Raw genomic sequence first — 27,304 nt, 5'->3', positions numbered from 1 at the left:
AAAAGCTTGTGGGACCGACCGTGTGGAACCGTTCGATGACGAATTTCACCTTTTGTAAAAAAATTATGGTTAAAGGAATAAAAACTGAAATTAAGAACCATTTAAAGGCACTTTGCCTTCAATCATGAGTCCGTCATTAATGCTCTGGGGCATAATTGAGTTGATTATGACGGAACAAACTTGCAGAAGAAAACAAGGGTTCAAATTTCGACGCATAGTTATATCCTCCTCTGTTGTGACCAACTGTAGTTATTCGATTTACCTCCTCACAGATGGTCGTGAGATCAACTGTAGTTTTTCGATTTACCTCTTCATAGATGACCGTGAGACCGATTATGTAAAGCCGTTAAGATGACGAATTTTACCTTTTGCAAATGAGTCCATCGAATTTACTAATTTTATGGAGTTTGTGGGCAAAAATGTAAAACTAACCAGGTAAGGATAAGATTGGATGTGCCTCAAACCAGTGAAGTGTGAGTGAAGAGAACGCGAAGTGCAGCCATGGATTCCAGATTGCTGTATCCTTCATCCCTCTCTCCCAATCCGTGCTGCGTCCCAAGACCCCGCCTTTCCCCCCGTCCTCGCCTTCTCCTTCCCCGAGCAACCACCGACGGCGACGCCACCGACGCCGGCGACAGGCAGGCCGAGAGCGCGGCGGTTCCCTCCGCCCCCTCTCCGCCCGCGCTCAATATCAAGTACCGGTCCCGGTCGCGGGTGCGGCGGCAGGAGGAGCAGCAGCAGCAGCAGAGGGCCCCCCGGAAGCAACCCCCGCCCAGGAAGGATTGGGAGGCGATGACGCCGGGCGAGAAGGCGGTGGATCTCTACATGGGAGAGAAGGGTCTCCTCTTCTGGCTCAACAAGATCGCCTACGCCTTGATCTTCGTCATCGCTGGAGGGTGGATCCTCTTCCGCTTCGTCGGCCCTGCGCTCGGCCTCTACCAGCTCGACTCCGCTCCTTTGCCCCCTTCCGCCATGTTCAAAGCCTCGCCCTAAATCAAGTAAGGGTTTTTTGGGAACTTCCCTTTAATTTGCACACTGTATTGTAATCATAATGCAACTAGAATCCTGAAAAGGAATTGAATTGTTCATGTCATGTTTGTTTATCCAAACACACAGAGGAATTTAATATGGTAATACAGAAAAAGCTTGTCTGACCAATAATGGCAGCAGAAACGCAACCGCTCAATCTCTGACTTGTTCAATTCCATGGTCTTGTAACACTTGTAAGCTGGCTAAGCATTGCCAAAAACCAGTCTGCAAAGTGCAACAATAACAACAAAACTATGAGAGCATAGTCAGAAAGAAAAGGATGAAGAATTTCCATCCAAAAACGTATGTGGGACTTCGAAAACTAAATCATTAGGTGTTAGAACTTCAAGGAGGAGTTAGAACTTCTTTTGCGCAGGGTTAAAACTACTGCAACTTTGTTTACCTACCTGAAATCTAAAGCTAGAATCATGGCAATTCCCAGTTAGCTCATACATCATGTGGGATCAAACTTCAGGAGGGCATAGGTTTTGTTGACAAATTCGGTGTTCCTTTATCCAATTGGTCTAAGGATGTTGACATTTGTCCCTCTGAAGATACAGACAGAGAAGTGCAAGAGTTCATCGCTCTGAGTGTTCTTCTTTCTCTTGTCTTGAAATCCTTAAAGGTCGTTTTGTTCAAGAATTAGTTGTAATCTAAGAACATGGGATTTCACTTGTATAATTTGTGTTGCCCATAGCGGTGAATCTATGCCTTAGATGTTGCATCTACTTTACACAATCTAATCTATCTTGAGATTTAACTAAAGAAAACAAAATTATATGCAGATTCAGACTCGTTGCTCCAGCATTTTTTATTGTGGGTTAATTACAGTATCGATCCGATTTTTTTGTGAACTTTACTCTGATCTTAGATTCGCTTTTCATGTGTAATTTTGAAGAAAAAAATGATATTCTTGCCAACAATCTAATATGATATATCATGATTAATTCTATCAAACAAATCAATCAGTCCAATAACCTGCAATCTAATTCAGGTGTTTGTTTGGTTTTGCAGATGAATCACTGAGAAAAGAGCTTTACATACAAAAAAATGATCAAGATTCAATCTAATGGAAAAGGATCAGTTCTTGAAAATTAGTTTGAATTCTTTTTTTTTTTTTGTGGGCACAAGCTTTTCATTCAATCCAATGGAAAAGGATCAGTTCTTGAAAATTAGTTGAATGGCCCTCTTTGTGGGCACAAGCTTTTCATTCAATCTAGTGGAAAAGGATCAGTTCTTGAAAATTTGTTGGATTGCTGAATGCATTAGTCCTTTTACCACAACTCAAGTGTTGATGTTAAACTATGATATAGTTTAACATAGATGGTCTTTTTACCACGATCGAGGTAATATCCTTCTTCCATCATGGTCAATTGCAGTTTCTCGATTTACCTCTTCATATATAGTTGAAGGGTTGACCGTGTGAGGGCGATGGAGTGACGATTCCACCTTCGGAAGTTAAACTATGATATAGTTGTTATCTCGAGATAAAAAATATAATGGGGCATTCTTTTGATGATTAATAAAAAAGTGATTTTTTTTTACTTTGCTCATAATAATAATAATAATAATTCTTTATCAATAAATTAAAAATAGTGCCATGAGCACTTATATCTCACTATATAAAAAGGCTCCAATAATTAGATGATGCAAATGCCAAGGGAATGTAGTGCATCAAACAACACTATTTTTCTTTTCTTTGATTTCATTTTTTCTCTTTTTTTGTGTTTTAAAAAATTACTTTGTCATTGAAAGTTTATAAACAAGTTTGACTACTTAAAATCTTTAAAATTATATTAATTTTACTTATCTTAAAAAAAATCTTAATTTTTAAAAAATTTCCCCCTACAATTTAGAAATTTCTGTCATAATCAAAAGTTTGAAATGGCTCAAATTCTAGGGTGTTAAGTGAAATTTCTTCGCCTATAAATGAGAGCTGTCACTCTTTCGCCGTTTCCTAAGCGAGGTAAAAAAAGTGCTCCTCGGTTGCCCTGTTTTGTTTTATTTGTTGGAATTCGACGGCGAGAGCCGATCGGCGCGGCGGCGTTGGTGATGAAGAAGGGCGCGAGGAGGCCGATCCCTGCGATGGTGGCATGGGTGAAGCGGCAGCCGCCCAAGGTGAAGGCGTTCCTCAGCGTGGTTGCCGGCATGGCGGCGCTGGTCTTCCTTCGCTTCATCGTCCACGACCATGACAATCTGTTCGTCGCCGCTGAGGCTGTGCATGCCGTTGGAATCTCTGTCTTAATCTATAAACTCACCAAGGAGAAGACTTGCGCCGGTGCCTGCCCTCTTTCGACTTTTTGTTTTTTCGCTTGTATGTTTTGGTTTTTGGTTTGCTTTGTTTTAATCTTCTCTCGGTTTGTGAAATTGGTATTCATGTCGTCGGAGTATATTTTAGAAATTTTGATGCTTTCTACTTGATTAATTGTGCATGTAGAGATTTTGAAGGCCAATTTAAGTAGAAGATGACCTATAAACTATGACTAGAAAGAAATTCTCAACTTTCCATTAAAAAGAGCATGCCTTGAATTCTCTGATGATCGATCTCTGTTATCTTTTGGCAAAAAGCTTTTCTTTTTCTTTTTATTTTTTAATTTTCCATCTGCAGGATTCCCAATTTTGTTTTCAAATGTTTAATCGTTGAACCTCTATTGGGAGTCTGTGATACGCTTGCTTTGTGCATTTAAGTGTTTTCTAGAAACAGATCCTCTGATCTTTAAAGATTTTACCAATATGCATTTTCAGGTATTTAATTGAATCGTCCTTCTTATTAGTAACTTGAATGATTTATTATTCTTTTGATGCTTCAATTTGTTAAGGTTTTATATATATATATACTTTCTTAATATGCAGGACTTTCACTGAAGTCTCAATACTTAACAGCCTTGTTTTTAGCGGCTAGACTGTATTGCAGCTTCGTAATGGAATATGATATACATACAGTGTTAGATACTGCGACTCTTGCTACTACACTTTGGGTCATTTATATGATTCGCTTTAAATTGAGGACAAGTTATATGGCGGCCAAGGACAACTTTGCTATATATTATGTGGTGAGACAGCTGATCTAGATTATGAAAATCCTAATTCAATAAAACATCCTCTACATACTTGAACTCTAAACAATGTAGATTTATCCTTTCCTTTTCTAATTGTAATGGTGAAAATTGTGCTTTATTTAAAACTGCACTTGTTTGCATTATTATTTGATAATGATTCATCCAGAAGATCAAACTATTTTGGAGTGTGTTCCTGCATTAGTGTTTAGTCAAATTAGATAGCTCAGCGTACTGGATGCCCTAGTGTCATCCTATCCTGAAGCTGTTTGATTTCTTGGTTATGCACATGTAATTTTGCTTGGATAGCATGTTTAGTCAACGTTGCAATTAAAAGTGGCTTAGTGTGATGGGTTTGATTATTCTGGGATAAAAATAGATTTGGTAACAATTAATTTAGATAGAATGGTGATAGTCTAGATAAGATTGTACAAATAATATTGTCGATGAAGTAAACTAATTGGAGTTTGTTAAATTTGTTTGAAAGTTCCTGCCAAATTAGTTGCTTAGAACTTTAGGCCACGCATAATAATAAATTTCTAGTCTAGATTTAACAATATTTACAGTCTATGATCTTTTAAAGGCTCTTGAAACTCGTCTCCCTGTTGGTCAAAAACAGCTTCCAGTTTATTTACATGATCTGATAAGCATTACCTTTATTTCTATGGTTAGGTTGTGCCTTGTGCTTTGTTAGCCCTTGTGATTCATCCTACAACATCCCATAATATATTCAATCGGATTTGTTGGGCCTTTTGCATTTACCTGGAAGCTGGTTCAGTACTGCCCCAGTTACGATTGATGCAGAACACAAAGGTAGGACCTAAACTGCATTCTTTCCAGAGAAAATTCTCTAATTTCTTCAAATGTGCTTTTTCAGATTGTAGAACCTTTCACAGCTCACTATGTTTTTGCTCTAGGCGTCGCAAGATTTCTGAGTTGTGCGCACTGGGTCCTTCAGGTCTGGTTGTTGTTTCATGTTGATCTTGTTAATATTTTGCATCTTGATTTCTTTGTCAGTCATTGCTTGTCTTTTTTTGAAATAGTAATTGTTTTGAAAAAAAAATCTATAAATAAGATTCTCTTCATATTATAGTGGTTTGGTTGTTCATAAGCCCTACTAGCGTAGCCTCAAATATTATATTTTAGCGGTGGGGAAAAGATCTCACTACGCCCCACCTTATTTTAAATAGTATTTCCATGTATATCAAATTTGGTTTTGAAGCATCTTTATAGTCTTGAGTTGTCTATTTGCTGATGTGCCTGTCATTTTCTCACAAAATGATGAATATTGATGTTGATATTTTCTTGCCCATGCACCAACTAAAGTAGCTTCTTTATTTTCTGTGACCGTCTGTTTTAAATTAAGGTCATAATTCTATTACTTGTGCAAACATCAGAAATTAGCATTGTTCAGACATCAGAGTATATTTCTTAATTTCAACCATCTGTGAAGATCTGTATGAATACGATATTGATTACATGCATTCATGTAGTGTTTATGAATGCTACTCTATTAGGTTTAGGCTAATTTTATCCTTTTCCAATCTGGGATGATGGAAAGAAACCTTGAAAGTTTTGTTCCATGTATCCTGCACAAAATGGTTCATAGAAGTTTCAGCATAGTCCCGCCGTGTAATGAGGACATATGCTTGGGTAACAAATTAACACTTCCAGAATTATGAACTTGCATAAGATGTGGACCTTTTGTAGACAGTACGGTGTTGTTTAGTTCAGATGATGAAAAATAAGATGGAAGCTTAATGCACAGACAAAAGTGGGAGTGATCAGTTTTTCCGTTGCGTTGTTTACTTGGACAGATAGAAATGCAGGGAAACATAATAGTTTTGAAAGGGATGGAGAAAATGTAATAACATGACAGATAAATCATGTTTGCCGAGCATCCTGTGAAATATGGTTTGCAAGAAATAGATTATCAAACAGATAACTATGTATGTATCTGCAACTCCAAAAGTGTATGCATATAAACTACCTATGAACTAGGTTTTCTAATTCAGTATTGAAGTAATAACTAAGTTCCAAGCTATATCCATATTTTAGTCAGTAAATCACTCAAAATTCAGAATTACATCAAAGGGACACTTCTGTGGATCTAGTTCTTCAAGTAACAATGAGCAAGTAGAAAATAGCAGAACTAGATCAAAAAATAACTTAATTCCTTCAAACTTGCTTCTCCCTGATAGCTGCTTTCAACAATGAATATTCTCAAAGCCATGGACACATTTTTTGTAGGTCCTTGATACCCGTGGAAGATTATTGACAGCCTTGGGGTATGGCTTGTGGCCATCCATGGTGCTTCTTGCTGAGATTGTTCAAACTTTCATCCTAGCTGATTTCTGCTACTACTACGTTAAGAGGTAATAGATGAACTATTTGTTATTAGTGAGGGATTATTTGCTTATCTTTCACTTTTCATTTCTCCTTTTCTCACTTATTTCAGTGTTATTGTTGCTGGACAACTGGTGCTACGGCTTCCCTCTGGTATAGTGTAGTCTGATCTCTTTGCACATGAGTTGTAAGTTAAATTGGATTTCTTTGTTCATGTGTACTCTGTTGTCTTATCTCTCTCGTGCTTTATGTCATGTTTACTTGGGAGGACGGACTGGAAAACTGAGAAAAGTTTTTGCCACCGAAAGTTTTCTTTTGTTTATTTCATGAAAAAGAAGGGATTACTTATCCTTCCCGTTGCTATTTATTTATTATAAAATAATAGAGTGATGGATTTATGAATTCATCTGCAGTCAATTTTTGTATATTTTTTATATACTCAAATTGGACGGAAAGTCATTCCTTCCTATGCCATCTAGGTGTGAGTAAAAGTTTAATTAAATTGAACAAATCTATTAAATCAATCGAATTTAAAAATTCAATTTTATTATTTGAGAATTTTGATTTTTTTTAAAAAAAATTGATTAATTCGATTTATTTTGATTTTAAAATTTTTTATTTGATTAAATTTCCTTAATTAAAATAAAAAATAATCAATAAATTTTTAAATAAGTGAATTTATAAATTTTTAATTAATTAATAAATTTTTTATAATATTTAAAAATTATAATTAAAATTTTATGAATTTAATTTTTTTATTGAAATTAATTGATATTTTATCAATTCAGTTTGTTTAATTTTTATTTAAAAATTTGATTATTTTGAATTAAATTTTGATTAATTTAATTCGATTCACTGGTAGTTCTAGTTGCATTGTTGGAAAAGGACAAGGGGTTGCAGGAGGTGGCATTACACAGTGCACCACATGTTGGTATTGCATAGGGTGGCCCTGCGTGACCGCTGGTTCAGGTCGACTGTGAGTCTCGGTCGGCCTCACTTGAGTAGAGCCACCAATTTGAGTTGGGTTCATCTTATCAAACAATGTAAGTGGTTAGGTTGGGCTGGTTAATCCTATCAAACAATTTAAGTGGATTGGATTGATATTTTTTCAATTCATTTTAAATTAGGTTCGGATGGATTAACCCACTTAGGATCGCGACTTGCATGAGTCAACTCATAGCGGGCTTGAGTTAGTCAGCGAGTTGAGAAATTTTTTTTCAAAATTTAAAATTAAAGTAGAAAATATATTAGAGTAGTAAGTTTGATCTGTCTAAATCGTAATTCAAATTTAAAATTTTCAATTTAATCTATTTAAATTGTAGTTCAAATTTAAATTTTTAATATTTTTTTATTTTTTATAGATCCGTGAGTTGGTCTCATCTAATTTGTAATCTGTCTTAAATTGAGTTGAATTAAAGATTTTCAAATTAATCAAATTAATGGGTCAGTTCATTTAGTCATACGATGAATTTTTGACGGATTGATCTGCTTCATTTGACGTGCGTTGCCCGTTTGACAAACTTTACACTTCGTTTTTCGTTGCGGTGATTTCGCAGCTTTACACTTGCTTTGTTTTCCCTTTTTTTCCTTTCCATCGTTTGTCTTTGTTTTCGCAGGCTTTCCACGGGATTCGTTTTTCTTCTCTTCCTCCGTTCTGTGGACTTTTTTTTTCCACATTATTCGTTTCCTTTCTCAATCAGCACATTGAAAGAAACAGAACATTAGTCTCAAAGTATGGAATATTATTAGCTAAACTGTGACTTGTTTAAGTTTAAAAAAAAAGAAATTATTTTTCCTTTCAATGTTCATTTAGACCATCTCAATTGATACTTTCAATTCAAGATTATAACAAGTTATAATCTTGAAATAAGTGGTGGGAACTTTCATTGTTGCCTATCGTTGTTTAAATTTGTTTATTAAATATTTTAAGTAGCTAAATATTTGTTCTTATAATTTAGTTAAATCAAACTTGCTCTAGAATTGACCAACTACCATTATAATTTTTTAATTATGGCTTTGATTATTATCCATTATATAATTATTTCGGTTTTTAAAAAATATTTTAAATTATTACGTGTATCTAATTTTCATAATATTCAAATCAAGTATCTGTATAATTATTAGATCTAAAAAATTCTGAATCACTTCTAACAAAAATTAATACTCATTTAATTTCATTTAAAATTAACTAAATTTTAAAACTCTTTTTATTATATTTATGATATTCTTAATGGACTCTTAAGATTTCTCTTATTTGAAAATTAAAATTTTTAATGTAAATTGAAAAATTAATAAATTTTTAAAATCTCCTTATATATTTATGTAAAAAATTTAAAAAGGTATTCTCAATTTACACTATCAAATTTAGATTTATTGACATAAATATAACAAAAATATTTTTATAAATATATTTTGATTTGTCATGATTTGTAAATACAATATGAAAATTAAATATGTAATTTAGATAATATTGAAATTTACTTGTGAGATTCGGTAAAATATCATAATTATTTAGTTGAAATGAAAAAAATTTAAAAATGAAAAGAAACATCAACGTCCAATCTAAAACGTTTTCTTACCCGTTAAATAATGCTTAAATTCGATTGGATGGACGTAGATATCCAAAGAAAGATCTTATCCCGTTCCTATCCATTTATTTCATTAAACACGTGGCAAATCTAAATCATATTTTTCTTCCCCTAAATTCTATCACCTTTTAAAAATATTATTAAAGTGATTTAATCTAAATTACAACTAATTTGGAATTTTAAATTTTAAATCTAACAAAATGACACGTTTTATTTTTTAGGAAAAATAAAATCTATGCAATAAATAGAAATTTTTTAAAAATTAAGATATATAATTTTATAAAATATTCAAATGCAACCTAAATTTAATTATGAAATATAATAATTATAATGTAGTTCATCAGTAACATCATTGTGCAATGTACACCCCATCACCCTAATATTTTTTAAATCTCCAAATTAATTAAATATAATTAGAGAACATCAAAGTCGCATATGTCAATAATTAATTACTGTCCTGGCCGGCCACTCCGCAAGTTGTCATTTCGTTATTATTTTTATTTTTAATAATCTAAATATTATGTAATTCTTCGAATAGAATAATTTTAAAAATAATTAATTTGATTTCATAAAAATAAAAACATTTTATCAATCATCAAATTAAATTAAAAAAATATATATAATTCATCAAATTTAGAAATGTCTTCATCAAATTAAAACTATCAATAAATACTTGATTAAATACAGAAATATCTTCTCTTATGTAAAAAAAATGAAATTTATCACCCCAACAGTCCCATATATATCCCATGACTATTTATGAAGAGGTAAATCGAGAAATTGTAGTTGATCATAATAGAGAAGAGTATTGCTCGACTTCATCGAGATTCAAACTCTTATCCTCTTCTATAAATCTGCTCCGTCATAACCAACTCAACTATATAAGAGCTAAAAATATCTTCTCATTGTAGAGTAGGCAAGTGATCATCGTTGTATTTCACCAATTTTAGAAAAATGATCAATAAAAATTTTAAAATAAAATAAAATTATATTATTAAAAATAAATAAAAATATATTTAAAATTTTAAATAGTATGTTAAAAATAAGCCCAAATTCTATTTAACCAACCAAAGAAAACATCTCATCCTCCTTGTTTCCACAAACACCACTCTGTTTCCAGCTCCTCCTCCTCCTCCTCCTCCTCGTCGCCGGCCGGCCACCATGCACTTCAACATCTCCGACATCGGCAAGTCCGTTGCCAACCTCAGCAAGTCCGTCGTCGACACCGCCTCCTCCGCCACCAAGAACGCCTCCGACGCCGTCTCGCACCTCGTCGACGGCAGGAAGCAGCTCGCGGAGGAGAGGAAAACCCTCCAGTCCCTCCTCGAATCAGCCGGCGACGCCTTTCCCGGCTCCGACTTCCGACCCTCCGACCGCAAGAAGTGGATGTCGGAGCTCGGCCCCGACCGCCTCCGCATCAACCAAATCGTTTGGCCGGGAACCCACGACTCCGCCACCAACGGAATTGGCGTCCCCCTCGTCACCCGCCCCTTCGCCGAGTGCCAAACCCTTTCTATCTACGACCAGCTCGCCGCCGGCGCCCGCGCCCTCGACGTCCGCGTCGAACAGAGCCGCCACGTGGCACACGGAATTCTAAAATCCTACTCCGTCGACGTCGTCCTCGACGACTTGAAGAAGTTCCTGGCGGAGACCGAGGCAGAGGTGGTGCTCCTTGAGATCCGAACAGAGTTCGGCCACGAGGACCCGCCGGAATTCGAGAACTACCTGGTGGAGCAGCTCGGCGACGTGCTGATCCCCCACGACGAGGCGGTGTTCGGGAAGACAATCGCCGAGCTGCTTCCCAGGCGGGTAATCTGCGTGTGGAAACCGCGGAAATCGCCGGCGCCGGCGGCGGGGAGCAAGCTGTGGGGCGCAGGGTACCTGAGGGACAACTGGATCGACTCCTTCCAGCCGAAGACCAAGTTCGACAGCAACATGAAGCACCTGTCGGAGCAGCCGCCGGTGACGGAGAGGCGGTACTTTTACCGGGTAGAGAACACGGTGACCCCGAACGCAGAGAACCCGGTGGTGAAGATGGTGGACGACGAGATCATGCCGTACGCGCGGCTGTTCGTGTCGCAGGCGTTCGCCGGCGGCGTGGCCAACCGGCTGCAGGTGTACTCCACCGACTTCATCGACGGCGACTTCGTCGACGTGTGCGCTGGCGTCACGCATGCGCGGCTGGAAGGTAAAGCCTAATTGGATTAAACAACAAGGAGGAGGAAAACAGGGATTTGAGTACTTAATTAATAGTTAATTAAATTATTTAATCATATTGCCATGTTTTATTTAATGTGGGTTTGCTTGGCATAATTGAGGATTAATTATTAGTGGGAAGTGATTGTGAATAAAAACAGCGATAAGATGTATCTTATCATCGTAATAAAGAGTTTTTAAAAAACACTTTAATATATATATACACGAATTTGTTACGTTGTGGCTTATATCCGGCGCAACCTGTGCGCATTTCTTCCCCTCACCACTGTCGTCGCTGCCGCTTCGCCGTCCGACGACCGTCGGCTGCCGTCCCGGGCAAGATGGAAGCACGACTCACGGGCGCACTGCCTGACACCGGATTTCGACTGAATAGTGATCGAAATCCGACGAAATCAATCGAAAATTGATTGCCAGTGCTGAGCGATCGATTCCGACCAAATCGCGGTCGAGATCCGGCCTCCTCGATTGATCTTCGACCGCGATGTCGTTCCTCGGCGCGGCACCGACAGCGACAACAACGAATGGAATCACAATTTGCACACAAGTCTCGCATTCCTCATCGCGCAGTATATCATTTCCAATATATATATATAATGACAATTTTTTTTGTGAGGTCTAATTTCATAATTACTATTTGAGAAATTAATTACTTGTACGATCATTGACAAGCCACGTGATGCTGCGTTGGCCCTATTTGAACCAAACCAACTCCATCAGAAAAAAAAAAAAATCACGAATGGCGTGTGATGATGAGTGTTGATGTGAAATGGACAGCTTGAATAATTGCCATCACATTATTCAATCCATAATTGCTAAAGAGATAAGAAAGGATGTCATTTGATTTTTTATATTATTTGAAAACAAGAAAACAAATTAATTGATACCAATTTATTATATACCCTTCGATGTATTTAAAACTTGTCTCATATTTCTAGCAAGCAATTAATTGGTCCATCTCAAATGTTTGAAGTTACATCATTAAAATTTTATTTTATATTTAATTCAAATATCTAACTCTTAATATCCAACACAAGTGAATCCTAATATCCCAATGTCACAATCTCTACAAACATTCAAAAATATCAAATGTGAAATTCAAATCCTCATTATGAAAATTATCCTTACCTCTTACTATCGCACCGTGCCCCGAGGGCCATTCCAACATCCTCCTATTAAGAGACATATGAAGGTTTCCTACAAAACCACATCATTTGATTGATTTAGTTTCGATCATTTACTTGCGAATGAAAGAGATTATATCGAAATCAGTCAGTTGGTGCAATTACTGAACACAATAAGATTAAATTTGTCCATTGAGTCATGGGAGGATGAGCTCTAAACAACACAGCAAAGCTCAATTTACGTCACAAAACCATAAAATAGTTCAATAGAGCACCAAGGTTTCTGTTACTCCTAACTCGGCCGAGACTTGTTGACGAAGTCATTTTTCAAAGATTCCTCCAAATGCGAAATTACAGAAGAAAACATTCCTGAAAAAGGCAGATCAAAGCAAGAATTTAAGGTCCATACCCAACATCACCAACTTTAGTCCCTCTAACATAGTGTTTTAAGGACACAATCATACTTGAACAAACAAATAGTCTATAGCATCAGTAATGCATTCAAGAAAAACATGTACCTGAAAGTGGATCATTCTTCTGCATAAGTGATCCCCTGACTAATAGTGTTCCAGGAGTTTGCTCAAAAACCTAGGAGAAGAAGCATTAGATCATACATCGTCACCCAAATTTTTCCTAGTGTTGATTCCACTTGAGCCGAAAATATTACCGAGACACAAAATGACAGAGTGCATGGAGATGTCAGGTCATTTGATGCATCTGATGGAGGCAAAATGGAATCTACCTGATCATTCAATACTGTGAATTATGAAAAAGGTTGCACGATAGAAACATTAAAAAGCAAACGATCTTGATAACATGAATAGAAAACATGGAATTTAGATATTACTTTGACAGAAAATGATGAAACATCTAATTTACAAGCAGCGCCGCCGGCCAGGTAAAAGGACTCCACAGCCTTCAATATCTGGAATGCCCCAAGTTGACGTGGGAGACCCTGTAGTAGCAGAGAAATAGTAAGAAGCTTTTGAAAAAGCAAGACAAAAGAAAAAAAGGCAAAGAAAAGATAAACGAACATTACGATAACATACAGAAGCAAATAGAATTTCCTGGAACACACACACACTCGCTAACCAAGCGAAGATGCTTGTCGAGTACGTGCATAATTCTCCCACTAAACATTCCCTCATTGAGGAACACATAGATTCCAAATCTAAAAGAAAGTGACGGGACAGTAAAGCATTGTACTTGGCATGATCAAATGGATGAACCACACAAAGCAAAGAGGATGGGGAAGGATAAACCATAGGTTGCACAAAGGAGGGGATGGCTAGTATAGTGAAGAATACTGATGACCAAAGGAATCGTGTAGAGAGGAATTGCTATTAGACTAGTTGTGTTGTAATTCTATGAAAGCATTCAAATAGTTCGTTAATAATTTCTATGAATAAGAACAGAAACCAATTTAACAATGTGATGATTTTCATATTGTCATGGGCAAAACTCATATTCCTTTCAAGCTTCTAAATCATTATAGCTATCTTAATTCGGCGAACTATTTATTCGTTTCATGAGTTAAGACTTCATTGTGTACTATATTTGCTTCAATCATAGTCTACCTGGAGTGTAAAGGAATGATGGCTCTTTATTGGTGTGTTTAGTATAATGGAATTTTTCTTTGGAGCTACAAATGACCATGCAAGACCCCATCTAGCAGTTTGACCTTGAACAAATTCAGTAGTCTTTACTATAGAAACCCCAATCTCTCGAAGCTTTGAGATCAATACTTTCAAATTTGCCTTTCTCCCAACCATTGATGTGAACCATCTATGATAAAAAAAAAAGAAATATTAAGTTATTTCCACTATGTGCCAAAATACACAACAGAAGTGCATTGGGATCTTACCGGAAGGAGTTCTTTAGCACAACACTATCACTGATAATCCGCATAATAAAAGCTTCCTCTCCACCAGGATAAACCATCTCTGCCATTGTTCCTCCACATGAAGTTTTTGGGTTCAGTCCTGCTTCGTCAATGCTCTCAAAAAATGGAGGATTGCACATGCAGAAATCAAATTTCTCATCCACCTTGACCACGCCTACAAGCACGTGAGCTTCATGGTAGCTTTCTACATTCTGCTTCAGTTTCAAAGATTCTCTATCAGAAAGCTCCATGCCTCCTTCAATGTTCTCTTCAGATTTAGAAACATCTTCAATGGAACATAAAGTAATATTGGCATTTCTGATCTCAATCAGTTCTGATAGGTGGGGATTGCTCTCAACATTTTTAGCAGCCCATTCTAACGCCACATCAGTCACATCTACAACCAAAGTTGAGCAAGAATTTTTTTACCATGCTGCATATTCAAGGATCAAAAACTTATCAAATATAAATACATTGAAATGTTATCTAGAGATCTAGAATTCTGAAACCTGCAAACCCACCTGATCCAACAAAACTCCAACCAAACAAGGATGCACCTAGGAGCGGATATATGCAATTTGCACCAGTACCAATATCAAAACCCTTTACTTTCTTATCAGAGAAATTCAATGAGGGGATAAGTTCAGAGGATAGTAAGTCTTCAATCCAATGGATATAGTTTGATCGATTTGGCACAGTAGGGCAAAGCTGACCATCAGGAATCCACCTGCAAGTGTTGGATACAAAATCCTTCATTTTCCATGTGAAAAAAATACATACAGCTACCTTGCTATATCTTGATTTTCAAGTTATTTCACCAATCTTTATTTTCTTTTGTAGATTAATCAACTATCTACACTTCTTACCTGAAGCGTTAACATTTATTTTGTCCACTATGTTGCATGTCTTAAAATTTATTAAATCTCATGGATGCTAATTCATCTATTGAGAAACCATGACTAAGGTGCTGCACGACATTGATTGAAAGTGCTTCTACAGCTTCAAAATCACCCTAGAAATACTACCTGTTTTGTATGTATGATTTCACAGTTTAGGAGTAGATCACCTAGCACATATAATTCAGTTATTAGTTGAATTCGCACCAGTAGAGCATTTCTACTATTTTATGTGACGCATCAGAACTACATAACTGAAAGACTGAACAAGGGCATGGTAAAATTAGGAAGATAGAACTTCAGAACACCACTTACTTTTTCAGGAAATAAGTAGACATAAGAAAATTCCTTTGAACAACAATCTTAATTGTTGAGTAGTTAACAAGAATACAAAAAGTTAATGCTCTTGTACCGAGTGTTATTTATATTCAAACCTTGTCAAAGATGTAACCTTTGAGTACAAATCACCCAAAAGAATGGAGAAATATGGAAAAATTCAAAAAAAATGCATACTAAATAATATTAAAAGAAACACTAGGAATTGATAGAAAATTGGTACCAATTCACGCTGTGATCATGAGAAAGCAGAACCCGAGTGAGCTCGCGAGTAGCATTGAAGTCAGTCCAGTCGATGGAGGGTCGACCACCAGGACGGGAGGAAGGGAAGACGTAGAAGCGGAACGATGGATAGAGGGAGGCAAGGAGCGCAAAGTCCGGTGGCTTCTCGGAGTACCGATTCCGAGGGTGGATCGACGGCGGATCAACTCGCCGCCTCTTTTTGCTCTGCATCGCTACAAGCACCGACAGCACGAACTCAAACCCTACAATTGGACTTCGATTTGCCGAGCCGTCATTTCCTTCGTGATCATTTAATCAAAGCCAATCAAACCAAACCAAACCTTTTTTCTTCAAAAACCTACCAAACAGCAGCAAAAGCACAGGATGTAATTAACGCTCCCATCACAGCCGAAGACAGTTAAAGACGTCGCAAAAAATTCAACCTTTGCTTGTGACACGATTGCGCATCATAGACGTCTGGCTAAGTGGTGGAGGAAAGGGGAAGGGAGAAGGAACTCGCGCGACCAGGGGTGGTTGCATCGGACGATAAGGTGTTCTTGAAGCGACGGCGACGGCGACGGCGACGGCGACGGCGACGCGACGGCGAGCGGCGGCGGCGGCGGCGGAAAGGAGGGCTTCTCGCCTGACGTCGCGAGGAAGGGAAAGGGTAATAAAAGGCCAAGTCGCAAAGACTCAAAAGGAGATAGACATGTGGGCCTTGTCTATCCCATGGGCCGGCCCGTTTACCACAATCATGGCTAAGAGTAGACAAACTATTATACAAAAATTTAAATAAAAGTAAGAAATTACAAAATACAAACACAAGAATCATAAATTTTGAATCTAATTTTGTTTATGATTCATAATTGGCACAGAAACATGGATCCAAAACTTATCAGTTCTTTTATGAAGATCAATGAACTGAGTATATACATTCAGATTGTTCATCACAAGGGTCAAAATTTAGAACCAATTTCTTAGAAAAAGCCTAATTTTGACATTCCTGCTATCTTGTAAATGAAGTGACTCCCTCTCTCTGTCTCTAATCTCTCTATTTTGATATTCCTCTTCTTATCAGATCTATTAGATTGACTTATTTATAAAGTACACATAGAAAAGCATCTATAAGTAGGAGAATTAAAGAGTAAAGACACTTTAGTTTTTCACTTTAAAGCACACGTACTCTGCATGCATGCATCATAGCATATCAGTGTGCAAAGCCTTTATGTAAAGTAAGCAAATGGCAAAAGAATGTGATCTTAAAAATAAAAGCAGGCACGTATCATACCATATCATATCCAAGTTCATAGAGTCAACCCGTATCTTCTTCAAAATTGTTTGCTTGCAAAGACTGATCATTGTCCAACATTGTTGGCACCATTGTTTTTAAGATCAGATCAGATGGATCAATTTAGCCACTTGACTGAAACAAGGATTGCCATTTCTTCTCCATTTTGTTACAGTAAGCAGCTAGATCCTTGGCACTCAATGGAACCACAAGAGCTTACAGAGAAACAATGTCCTCATGACATGGACAGAAGTATTCAAAGCTACCTATTTGTTGGAAAATTAAAAGCATTTTCAGAGTTGTATCGAGTCATCGACATCCTAAGACTTGTGAAGAATTTCATTGGACAGAAGTATTCCTGAGGTCCACCATGATGTGCCAATTGAGTTTCGACATACATACTACAGACTTGATTTAAGCATCAATGTTCTTTTTCTAAGTTGGAAGTTCTTTTTTGGTTGTGTTCTTTAGAATAAAAAGAACAATCATTAGAGCATCTTCTTAAATATATGAAAATCTAACACGCAACAAAAAAGATGAAGAAAAATGGCATGATGATGATAAAAAGGAAGAAGCTGAGTACCTGCCTGTGAAGCTTCCTTTCTTCTCCCCACGAATCCATTATCTAATACTATATCACCATTCCAGGAAGCACTGCCTTGGCTTACTTGCCTTTGTCTCCTCCGTGATCGTCTAATGGATCACACAATCTCATATGGGATTTTGGTTCTCGTCTCTGTTTTCCTCTGTTGCTTGTTTGCAGGTAACTGAGTGCATTTGTTTTCGTTTGAGCATTTCGTCGAACACTTGCAGTGCAAGCGTAGTTTATTATATAAGCATTTCGTCGAACATCTTTCGTGCAGGAGATTGCACAACCTTCGCCTTCATAAACAGGTGCGACGATACAGTCTGGCCCGGAGTCCTCTCCAATTCCGGCAGCCCTCCACTGGGCGTCACCGGATTCGCGCTCCCCGCCGGCACCGCAAGATCCCTGCTGGTCCCGTCAGGGTGGTCGGGCCGCTTCTGGGCGCGCACGGGTTGCTCCTTCGACGACGCCGGGCGTGGCTCCTGCGCCACCGGCGACTGCGGGTCCGGGCAGGTGGAGTGCAATGGCGCCGCAGCCGCGCCTCCGGCGACGCTGGTGGAGTTCACCCTGGGCGGCGGCGGCGGCGGGGCGGACTTCTACGACGTGAGCCTGGTGGACGGGTACAACCTGCCGGTGGGCGTGGCGGCGGAGGCGCCGGGGTGCGGCGAAACCGGGTGCGCCGCGGACGTGAACCGCGTGTGCCCGGCGGAGATGAGGGCCGGCGGCGGTGCCGCCTGCAGGAGCGCGTGCGACGCGTTCGGGACGCCGGAGCTGTGCTGCACGGGGGAGTTCGCCAACCCGAGCACGTGCCGCCCGTCCGCGTACTCGGAGGTGTTCAAGGCCGCGTGCCCCCTGGCGTACAGCTACGCCTTCGACGACGCCTCGAGCACCTTCACCTGCGCCGCCGCCCAGCGCTACGCCATTACCTTCTGTCCTAACTCCACTCCCAGGTTCACTTTACTTCTCTAATTACTCATAAATTATAAATATGCCTTAAAATAATTATTTTTTATCTCTTAATTCAGAATTCTTTTTCTTTTTTATCTTGTAATTTACCAAACGAGCTTTAGGGACAATTTATAGGACTATTTTGATATTCTGCGTGACTCACCCGTGCGCGACACGTGATTCATCGTCCATCACGCGATTGCGCGTCAGATCACCATCCAAATGTGGGAATGCAAAGTGTTCCGTCCCTCGACCCCGTCGCTTCCGGTCGCCCTCGCCGCGCTGTCCAACCACTGTCGATCGTCGGCAGTGGCACGCGCCGTTTCCGATCAAATCGCGATCAGATTCTGACCAAATCACGGCCAAAGACCGGCCGAGGAAGGACCGCCATCACATGTCGGTTCTTCCTCGGTCGGTCTCCGGCCGCGATTTGGTCGGAAACGGCGCGTGCCACTGCTGACCACGTTCCGGCCAAATTGCATCGGATTCCGGCCACAATCTAGTCGGAATCCAATGCCGGCCGAAGCGCCGGCGCGTGTCGATCGTGCCCGGACCGGCGGTCGGACGGCACGGCGAGGGCGGCAACGGCGATGGATCGACTCTGTCGTACACGGAGTCGCGCAGCACGGGTCGTGCAGAATATCAAATCTCATTCATAGGATACTGAAAGTGTCGCACCTTTTGTTCCTTTCACTCCATGCCTTTTGTCTTCGGATTCTTCTCATGATCCATCGAGAAACGAGAGAGAGAGAGCAAAGGAAAGTTCATGCACACAAAAGAGGCTTTGCAATTGTTCCTCATGATCTCTTTCTCGTTTCGCTTTGTTCCTTCTCCACTTCGCCGGATTGTGTGGAGGAGCTCTGCTCGGTGCATGAGAAAGATGCGATTCCAGTCACTTTGCTTTCACAGTCTCCTAAAACTATTTTATGTTCTTGCAGCAAGAAAGCAGCGAGCTCTTACCAGAGTCATGACCCTGCGCCAAGAACAGCAGGACTGGTGCTGCAGGACGACTCATGGCTGGCGAGCCTCGCGACAGGGAGCGCCGTGGCCAGGAGAGTGGCGCCTGCTTCATCGGGAGCTGCTCTTCTTTTTGTTTTCTTGTTGCTATGACAGATTCAAGGAATGGAATTGTTTTTAGAGTTCTTTCCGCTGCAGTTCTTGGACAATGTGTGTGAGAGAGAGTTTGATGAGTTGGTAATAAAGTGAGGAGCTGATATTCTCTTCTCTGAAGAAGAAACACATTGAGAAACAATGATAATAACGTCTGAATGTTGAAGATGGAGTTTGGTGGGATTCTTATTCCTGCATATCGATCGAACTGTAAATGGCTCTATGAAATTGTATGTTTGTTGATTATTTTTACACAAAAGTCGAACAGAATAAAGCTACGAGTCGGAGAAGGAGAGATTTGGAACTGAAGTGGTCCTTGTGCGAATATTATTTGCAGATAAACAACGATTTTATAAAGTTGAATGGAGTTAATGATCACACTCACCGCCGGCCGTGGATTAGCTGCTGTTGGAGATTTGAATGGAAGAGGTGGATTAAAGATATTTCATTGTACTTGATTTTCGTTTTACATTCGTGAGTTTATTATTGATTTATATTGTATTATATATATTGATGTTGTGAACATATGTATGTGATGAAAATTTCTCTTTTATGCGTTGGGTGTGCAAAGAGTGTAAATTTAGGATCTAAATTACACTAATCTAAGTTGACTAGTGTGCAAGGACGACCTGTGCACTCGTTGAATACTAGATTGGTCGTAGCAAAATTTGTCTAAATGAATGAATCAATATTTTTGTCACTCACATCAATTTTGCTACCTGCTCAATTAACATAACGGATGCATTAATTAATGTTGATGGCGTATATGTAATCTCTCTAGGCAAAACAACTATGCATTTTGATTCGAGTGGGTAAAAATAGTAAATAGTCATTAATCGACCATTTAACGTTGCTTAAGGTTGGAGCTCCTATAAAAAAGGAGGTCATGATCTTGAGTAGGTGTGTGCAAGCAAATACTCTCTATCCACTTCGTTTTTTCATTGTCTTTTTCTTCCTATCATGCATTCGCTCAACAATTTCATCTATGATAGCATTCGGGTACACTTAGTTCACCGTGATCAATCTGTGTTTGGTGGTGATCACGTCCACTATTGTATCTTAGGAAACAGACGTCCGTCGTGACTTCTAAGTACCATGAAAGAGATGAATCTATTTTAAACAAATTATGTGACACAAGCCTTGGTAACTTTTTATACCAATTAATCATTCGACAATTAGCTCTCAGTTCGGGAACTTAACCTCGACAACTCGACCTTGGCTAAGTCGGTCTTGACACTCGGTTTCGACACTCGACCTCGGCAATTCGATAGTTTGACCAAGTCAAATTGTCTAAGTCAACTCAATTATACAAGGAGTCATCCCAAGACAATCATTATCCTTTTAGGTATAGTTCCATGTTAATTCAAGCTCACTCAAGGACTTTGACACAATTACTTGCATAAGGTCCCATTCATCCAAGAGAGTTCTCCAGTTCTCTCCATGGTACCTCTAGCCATTGGCATAGCTAACTCTTTCCTTTGAGCACTCAGAGCTCCTCAAGCTCCTATTCAGAGAAGCTAGAACTTCTGGTTCGAGCTCCTGGACTCTCGTCTTCGAACATCTAAAGAGTTAAATATTTAAAGCACCTAGAGCTTCTTAATTGTTGCAAAAGATGTTAACACATGCTCCACGCACCCCCTCCATGGTCCACCCTAACGGTTTGTTTGAAGGAAGTGAGGTAAATTATGGTAAGTAAGGGGAAGAGAACTTTAAATTATTTGGAAAGGAGTAAGGACAGGAAGAGAAGGATTAAGTTTTAACCCTTTTACTTAAAAAAAAGATGATAAACTCCAATTTGGAATGTAAGTTATAAATATTATTTATTATAATTTTATCTATGTTTTAAATATTAATTATTAAATAATTTATTTAATTTAAGTTTTTTAAATTTCTCTCGTTGAGCACAATCTTTTCGCTCCTTTCTTGCATCAGTAAATTTTTATAGAAATATATGTAAAAATATAGATTTATCCTATGTCGTACGAAAGTGTACAAATTTTATATTTTGTATACTTATTGTATGTCAACTTATTTCTTTAAAAGATTTATTTAAGTTATAAATTTAATTTTAATTAAATGAACTCTTACATCTAGAATTTAAATTTTACTTTGTTATTATAAATTTATCATCTGACTTTTAACTTTCATTCTCTTTCCTTTCCTCCCAAATAAGGTAATATATGTTACGTTAATGCCCCCGGAAATTATAAATACTTCTCTTTCCCTTCCTTTCCCCTCTCTTCCCCTTCCGTTAATGAACCTTCTCTCATCCAAACAGAGTGTAAGACTTGTACAACGGAGGTAAATTACAATATTTAGTGATTCCGGGAGGAGTTTGAATCCTTAAGGGAATAAACTTCAGGAATTCTCTCTTGCTCATTGTTGCAAAGCAAATGAACTCTAAGGAATTTGAGGCCGACTCAATTATTATAAATTTATCATCCGAATACCAACTCGATTATGTTCGTAGAGATCTCCTCAAGCTCTTATAGAAATAGAACATAATTGAAATCCTATGTTTCCTTAGTTATGGACTTCACCAGGAGTTTGACAGGCCGGCCCAATCCACTGGGCCCTACCCCAACGTCCTAAATCCTGAAGAGCAAGCAGAGGCCACTCTGGACAATTCGTGTTCACCAATGGCCAAACCAGCGCGCCATTTATATCGCCACCCTAACAAACTCTCTCCTCCCTTCTCTTCCTCCTCCACCACCGCCACCGCCACCGCCACCGCCTCTTCTTCCCGTCCATGGATTCCCAGCACCATTACTCGCCTCCACCTCCGTCCGCTCCTCCCCTTCCCGTGACCTCCTCCTTGTACCCTTCCATCGACCCCTCCGACCTCCCCGACGAACTCGACAGCCCCAGGCACTCCCCCTCCAAGGCCACCCTCCTCCGCGTCCCCGGCGCATTCCTCCACCTCGTCGATAAGCACCTCAGCGTCGAGCTTGCTTCCGGGGAGCTCTCCGTCGTCAGCCTCCGCCAGAGCGACAGCTTCGTCGCTGTCCTCGTCCGCGTCGGCGGATCCGACGACCCCGACGCTGTCCAGTGGCCCCTTACTCGCGATTCTGCGGCCGTCAAGCTCGACGACTCGCATTACTTCTTCTCCCTCCATGTCCCCGGAGGCGACGTAGGGCACTCGCCCGATGTGTTCAGTTACGGCCTCACCTTCGCCTCGAAGGGGCAGGAGGACCTCCTGAGGGAGTTTGATCGGATCTTGGAGACCTACGGGAGCTTCTCGGTGCAGAAGGTGAAAGGGGCTGCGGACGCAGTGGGTGGATCGGTGGCGGGGGAGGTGACGCCCGCGGAGGCGATGCGGGAGGCGTCCAAGAAGGAGATGATGGAGGAGCTATCGGCGGCGTATTGGACGACGCTGGCGCCCAATGTGGAGGATTACAGCGGACTGGTGTCGAAGGCGATCGCGGCAGGGTCGGGCCAGGTGGTGAGGGGGATCTTATGGTGCGGGGATGTGACGGTGGAGCGGCTCAAGTGGGGGAACGATTTGCTCAAGAAGAGAATGGAGCCGAACGCGAACGCCAAGGAGATCACCCCGGAAACCTTGGAGAGGATCAAAAGGTGAAATCTCTTGCCCCAAATTTTTGACAACACGAAGGATTGATTTTCCTATCTTTACCTTTCCATTTTCCAGCTATTTGCACGGGAGAGAGAGATGAAGAACACCTATTTTTCAGAATGTGATAAGAATTTTCTTATTAATCATTCTAGATTTTATTTTATTTTTCAGTATATACATTTCTAGATTAGGGATTTGAGTCTACACATGTAGTTAGTCTTTATTAGTTCTATAGAAATACAAGCTTCAATTACCATATTATTTTGAAAAGAAATTTAAGATGAACTTTGGTCTCAAAACCAGAGGGGTACCACAGATTCCTTATTTTCATTTGAATTAGTAGTGACCATGACTAACAAATCATTGATTCTAAATTTATAGGATGGATCTATTAGTAATGACATACTCAACATATTTGAATACTTAGATATACTTAAACCCTATGTTAACTGATATTTGATTTCATATCTTGAAGTATATGAGTTTAAAAACAAGGATTAAGAGCAACTGAGCTGACAAAAGCTATTGATGCTGAATTTTAGGGTTAAAAAATTCACCAAAATGTCAGACAAGGTTGCAACAGGGGTGCTATCTGGGGTTGTCAAAGTTTCAGGATATGTTACAAGCACAGTTGCGAATTCCAGAGCGGGGAAGAAGTTTTTTGACATGTTGCCAGGAGAAGTTGTTCTTGCTTCTCTTGATGGATTTGGTATGTCATATTTGAATCCTCTGCTTTTCCTTTACCAGATAATTTATATCATCTATTTTTTCTTTATTTCTTTTGCTCGGATGAATGGAAAAGTTGAAGTGTTCTTGTCATCTCAGTCTGCTGTTTAGGCTAACCTTAGATCAGTGTCGTATGGTCGATCAATCCCCCCTTAAATGAGATTTTTCGTATGTGTTGTCTGTCATGTTTTCTACAGTGACTACAGGAACATTGTTTGTCCAGCAACTTTTCTTGAAAAAAGTGTTTGCCCTGCAATTTATTTTTTCCTAATCCTCATTGGCAGACTTTTTTTTTTGCCTCTTGTTTTTCCCCGGAATGCTTTGGTACTTTTTGGGAAAATATTGAATAAGCTTTAACCAACATTTTTAGCATGTTGTTCTTAGGAGATTTTGCTTTCCATCTGACTATTGTATAGGTAAGAGACACTATAATAAACGTAAAATGTTTTATTTGTATATAATAATTTTAAATAAAATTATACATGAAAAAAATTGTTCCAAAGAAGAACATCTTATGTGGTTACCACATAAAGGGGAAAAGAATCTAAGTTGAGTTAAATGGTTCGGACGAGTTAAAGTTTAGTTAGTTCGACAGCTAATTGGTTGGGTCAAGTGACCTAGGTGAGCTAGCGTGTCTTGTTAGACCAAGTGGTTCCAGATGGTTGAGCAGTTTGAATTAGTCAATTAGTCCAATCTGACAAGGTGACTTGATGATGTCAATTGTTCAAATCATTTTGGTTAAGGTAGGTCAATTGTTTTGGGAGGATTGAGCTTGTTGAGTAAGTCTAACAGGTGAAGTTGACTAGTTGGCCTTGGCAAACAAAGTGGGTCGATCCGGATGGAACAAGCAACTAGCAAGCTTGAGCGAGTTGGATGGTGTGTGTGTGGGTGCCACGATGAGAGTGTAGGTCTGATAGAGAGCTCATGAATATCATGAAAAGAAGCATTATTGAAGAGGATCGAGGGATAATTTCTGATTTAATTTTCTATTGACTATAAAAACTGAAGAAATAATTTACACAACAAATGGATTCTAGTCATTATTAATCAGTTGCTTATGGTCGCTTGATGTCATAGCAAACATTTTGCAAGGCCTAATTGTTGATTTCCTTTGAAGGCAAGTATCAGATGCATATAACGCTCTCCTAAACTACCTCTAATAAAAAAAGAACAGTTAATAGACATTAGTATATTTTTTCTAGAAAAAAAAGACAGTACATTTATTCACATGCATACCAATACTTTATTGTATCACCAATGAGTTTTCAATTACAATTACAGGAAAAATCAATGTCATAAACATTGAAAGAAATTTCCTTCCAAAAAACCATTGAATGAAGTTGGTCTAGCTTCTAGGCAATATAGTAACAGCTAATATTTAATCGTTGTTTAAGCAAAAGTTTAGTGAATGAACCTAGAATAATCATTCCCTTCTTGAATTATCTCTCCACTCTTATTACTAACTAGCAGCACTTTTCTCCTGTTGTGCTAACAGGCAAGATATGTGACGCATTGGAAGTGGCTGGAAAGAGTGTTTTATCTACATCTTCAGTTGTGACCACTGAGCTTGTATCTCACAAGTATGATTCTCCATAAATATCGTTTTTTTTTAAATATCGTCTGGGTGAGCCATATAAGTTTAGTGAACATGTTCCAACCTTAATGTTGAATTTGTATATGTAATGTGCATTCCTTCCATGTTGGCTTGTGGAACTTTGAGGCCATTCAGTTGACTTTGGTAGCTCGATATATGCCAAGAAATACAATTGTCATTCATGCATACACACTGAAGTTAATTTTTGGTCTTTCCTAAGAAAGTTACATGATCGGCCTTTTTATGTTAAGTTTCTTTAGAAGAGATTTGAAGCTGAATGTATTGCAGCTTGTTTTCAGTGTCATGGCATTTTGAAATTCTTCAGGGGTGTGCGCATGTAAATGAGAAGAATAACATGCATGTTAAAACCACAAAATGACATTTTTACTTGAGGATCATTTAATTAAATCTTTAATAGGTACCACAGGCAGAAATCTATATAATGTTTTCTTAGTTAATCAATTGTTTCATGACTACTTCAGATTCTGACCTTTATGATTTTTAAAACTTGATCATCTTTCTTAGAGAGAGGGTAATTATTATATTTGACCTCACAAGTTATAATTGACCACTCTCCTGATAATCAAGTTGAATCATGCTTAGATCATTATTTCAAGAAAATATGATAATAACAGATTAGAATAGTAATTGAAAGTGTCATACACTCAATTTATTTAGTTACATCTTGTCACTAGGATTTCAATCTAACAAACATTACATCAGAAGAGAGAATTTAAAAAGAGTCATCCATTGAATTTTTTTGTAAAACAATTTTTAGAGATCCGTATAATCTTATTTTGGTCTTGCTTAAAATCACTTCTTTTAACAAGCCATATGGGTGCTTTATTGTTTCAGGTATGGAGAGCAAGCAGCTGAAGCAGCAACCGAAGGCCTTGATGCTGCAGGGCATGCTGTGGGTGCCGCATGGACTGTGTTCAAGATCAGGAAGGCTGTTGACCCCAAGAGCTCCATTAAACCCCACATCATCACCAAGACTGCAATAAAAGCTGCGGCCGACGAGCTAAGGGCTAAGCATGGCAAGTAGACTCTCTACAAATCCTCATCTCTGTTAGTCTTCTACTTTGTCATACTTTGTTCTAATTCTTTATTTTTCTTCAAATTTCATCATGAACCTGTGAAAATACAAATTTGATATAAACAAAAATGTTGTCTTGGTGACTCTCATAATCTTTTGTCACCGAGTAATTAACATAGATGTTATATTTGTGCTGCTATCTCCATCTTCTAATATAATTGGTTTTTCATTTATATAACTAAAATGAATTGCAATTAGTTCATACAGAAGCTTAAGATAATAACTACAGGGAGTTTTTCAGTAGTATATAAAGAGTAATACAAACCTATGTTTTACTGAGGCTCCGGTGCTCTTGCCTAAGTTCCAACGTAGCCTGTAATATTCCAAATAATGTAAATTTAGTCTAGTCCAATTTCTATAATTAATATTCTAGTGCTTAAGGAAATCTTGTGTCGCACATCATTAATGAAATAGCCATTGCATGGATATTATAGATGCATAATTAAAGGTAGTCTACCTTATTAATCTAATAACTCTAATGTTAATATTAAAGCTGACAGCTTATTATAAACTAGAAAAGTTGTAAAAAGAAAAAAAAAACATAGACTAGAAACGACAATGAAATGCAAGCATAATACTCACATTTAGGTAAATAAGACTTACTGAGATAAGGGAGTGAATATAGACAATCCCTTCAACCTCAAATCATCACATAGCCAATATGCTTTTGATCTGAAATCATTAGATCT

General features: G+C 38.6%; 6 protein-coding genes across 10 annotated transcripts; 5 read left to right on the top strand and 1 right to left on the bottom strand.

The window, feature by feature from the left end:
- The first annotated feature begins 464 nt into the window (after window positions 1-464).
- Window positions 465-2,218, top strand: LOC141846740 (uncharacterized). Its single transcript, XM_074734780.1, has 2 exons — window positions 465-998; window positions 2,044-2,218. The coding sequence occupies exon 1, from the start codon at window positions 502-504 to the stop codon at window positions 991-993; it is 492 nt and encodes a 163-aa protein (XP_074590881.1). The 5' UTR covers window positions 465-501; the 3' UTR covers window positions 994-998; window positions 2,044-2,218.
- A 785-nt stretch (window positions 2,219-3,003) lies between these two features.
- On the top strand, window positions 3,004-6,798 carry LOC141846699 (uncharacterized). Its single transcript, XM_074734733.1, has 6 exons — window positions 3,004-3,307; window positions 3,883-4,082; window positions 4,758-4,898; window positions 4,963-5,043; window positions 6,336-6,460; window positions 6,544-6,798. The coding sequence occupies exons 1-6, from the start codon at window positions 3,082-3,084 to the stop codon at window positions 6,593-6,595; spliced, it is 825 nt and encodes a 274-aa protein (XP_074590834.1). The 5' UTR covers window positions 3,004-3,081; the 3' UTR covers window positions 6,596-6,798.
- Window positions 6,799-10,098: 3,300 nt separating this feature from the next.
- Window positions 10,099-11,312, top strand: LOC141846622 (uncharacterized). Its single transcript, XM_074734657.1, has one exon. It carries the CDS (start codon window positions 10,181-10,183, stop codon window positions 11,216-11,218), a length of 1,038 nt encoding a protein of 345 aa, XP_074590758.1. The 5' UTR covers window positions 10,099-10,180; the 3' UTR covers window positions 11,219-11,312.
- A 1,000-nt stretch (window positions 11,313-12,312) lies between these two features.
- Window positions 12,313-16,282, bottom strand: LOC141846696 (uncharacterized). Of its 4 annotated transcripts, none has more exons than XR_012603353.1 (10): window positions 16,137-16,282; window positions 15,695-16,051; window positions 14,761-14,966; window positions 14,222-14,636; window positions 13,935-14,142; window positions 13,205-13,312; window positions 13,025-13,099; window positions 12,876-12,945; window positions 12,523-12,726; window positions 12,313-12,430 (listed from the first exon to the last, which is right to left on the bottom strand). XR_012603353.1 is itself a non-coding variant. In XM_074734729.1 (9 exons), exons 2-9 carry the CDS (start codon window positions 15,922-15,924, stop codon window positions 12,650-12,652), a joined length of 1,389 nt encoding a protein of 462 aa, XP_074590830.1. In that variant the 5' UTR covers window positions 15,925-16,051; window positions 16,137-16,282; the 3' UTR covers window positions 12,456-12,649. The 4 variants fall into 4 exon arrangements, 1 of the variants encoding a protein (XP_074590830.1); XR_012603354.1 differs by lacking the exon at window positions 16,137-16,282 and adding an exon at window positions 16,056-16,112 and having other exon boundaries at window positions 15,695-15,956; XR_012603355.1 differs by lacking the exon at window positions 16,137-16,282 and adding an exon at window positions 16,056-16,112 and having other exon boundaries at window positions 15,695-15,926.
- Window positions 16,283-17,587: 1,305 nt separating this feature from the next.
- Window positions 17,588-19,784, top strand: LOC141846698 (thaumatin-like protein 1). 2 transcript variants are annotated; one of them, XM_074734732.1, is made up of 3 exons: window positions 17,588-17,744; window positions 17,845-18,517; window positions 19,454-19,784. In XM_074734732.1, exons 1-3 carry the CDS (start codon window positions 17,678-17,680, stop codon window positions 19,623-19,625), a joined length of 912 nt encoding a protein of 303 aa, XP_074590833.1. In that variant the 5' UTR covers window positions 17,588-17,677; the 3' UTR covers window positions 19,626-19,784. The 2 variants fall into 2 exon arrangements, with proteins under 2 accessions (XP_074590833.1, XP_074590832.1); XM_074734731.1 differs by having other exon boundaries at window positions 17,588-18,517.
- Window positions 19,785-22,374: 2,590 nt separating this feature from the next.
- LOC141846697 (protein EARLY-RESPONSIVE TO DEHYDRATION 7, chloroplastic-like) lies at window positions 22,375-26,564 on the top strand. Its single transcript, XM_074734730.1, has 4 exons — window positions 22,375-23,201; window positions 23,742-23,908; window positions 25,421-25,505; window positions 26,375-26,564. Exons 1-4 carry the CDS (start codon window positions 22,375-22,377, stop codon window positions 26,562-26,564), a joined length of 1,269 nt encoding a protein of 422 aa, XP_074590831.1.
- Window positions 26,565-27,304: the final 740 nt, after the last annotated feature.

The sequence above is a fragment of the Curcuma longa genome, chromosome 15 (assembly GCF_044706935.1).
Source record: "Curcuma longa cultivar G26 ecotype Majalengka, Jawa Barat chromosome 15, ITB_CL_G26_1.1, whole genome shotgun sequence".
Classification (NCBI taxonomy): Eukaryota; Viridiplantae; Streptophyta; class Magnoliopsida; order Zingiberales; family Zingiberaceae; genus Curcuma; species Curcuma longa.
Note: the sequence above shows the minus strand (reverse complement) of the source record. Positions and strands in the feature narration are given on the sequence as shown.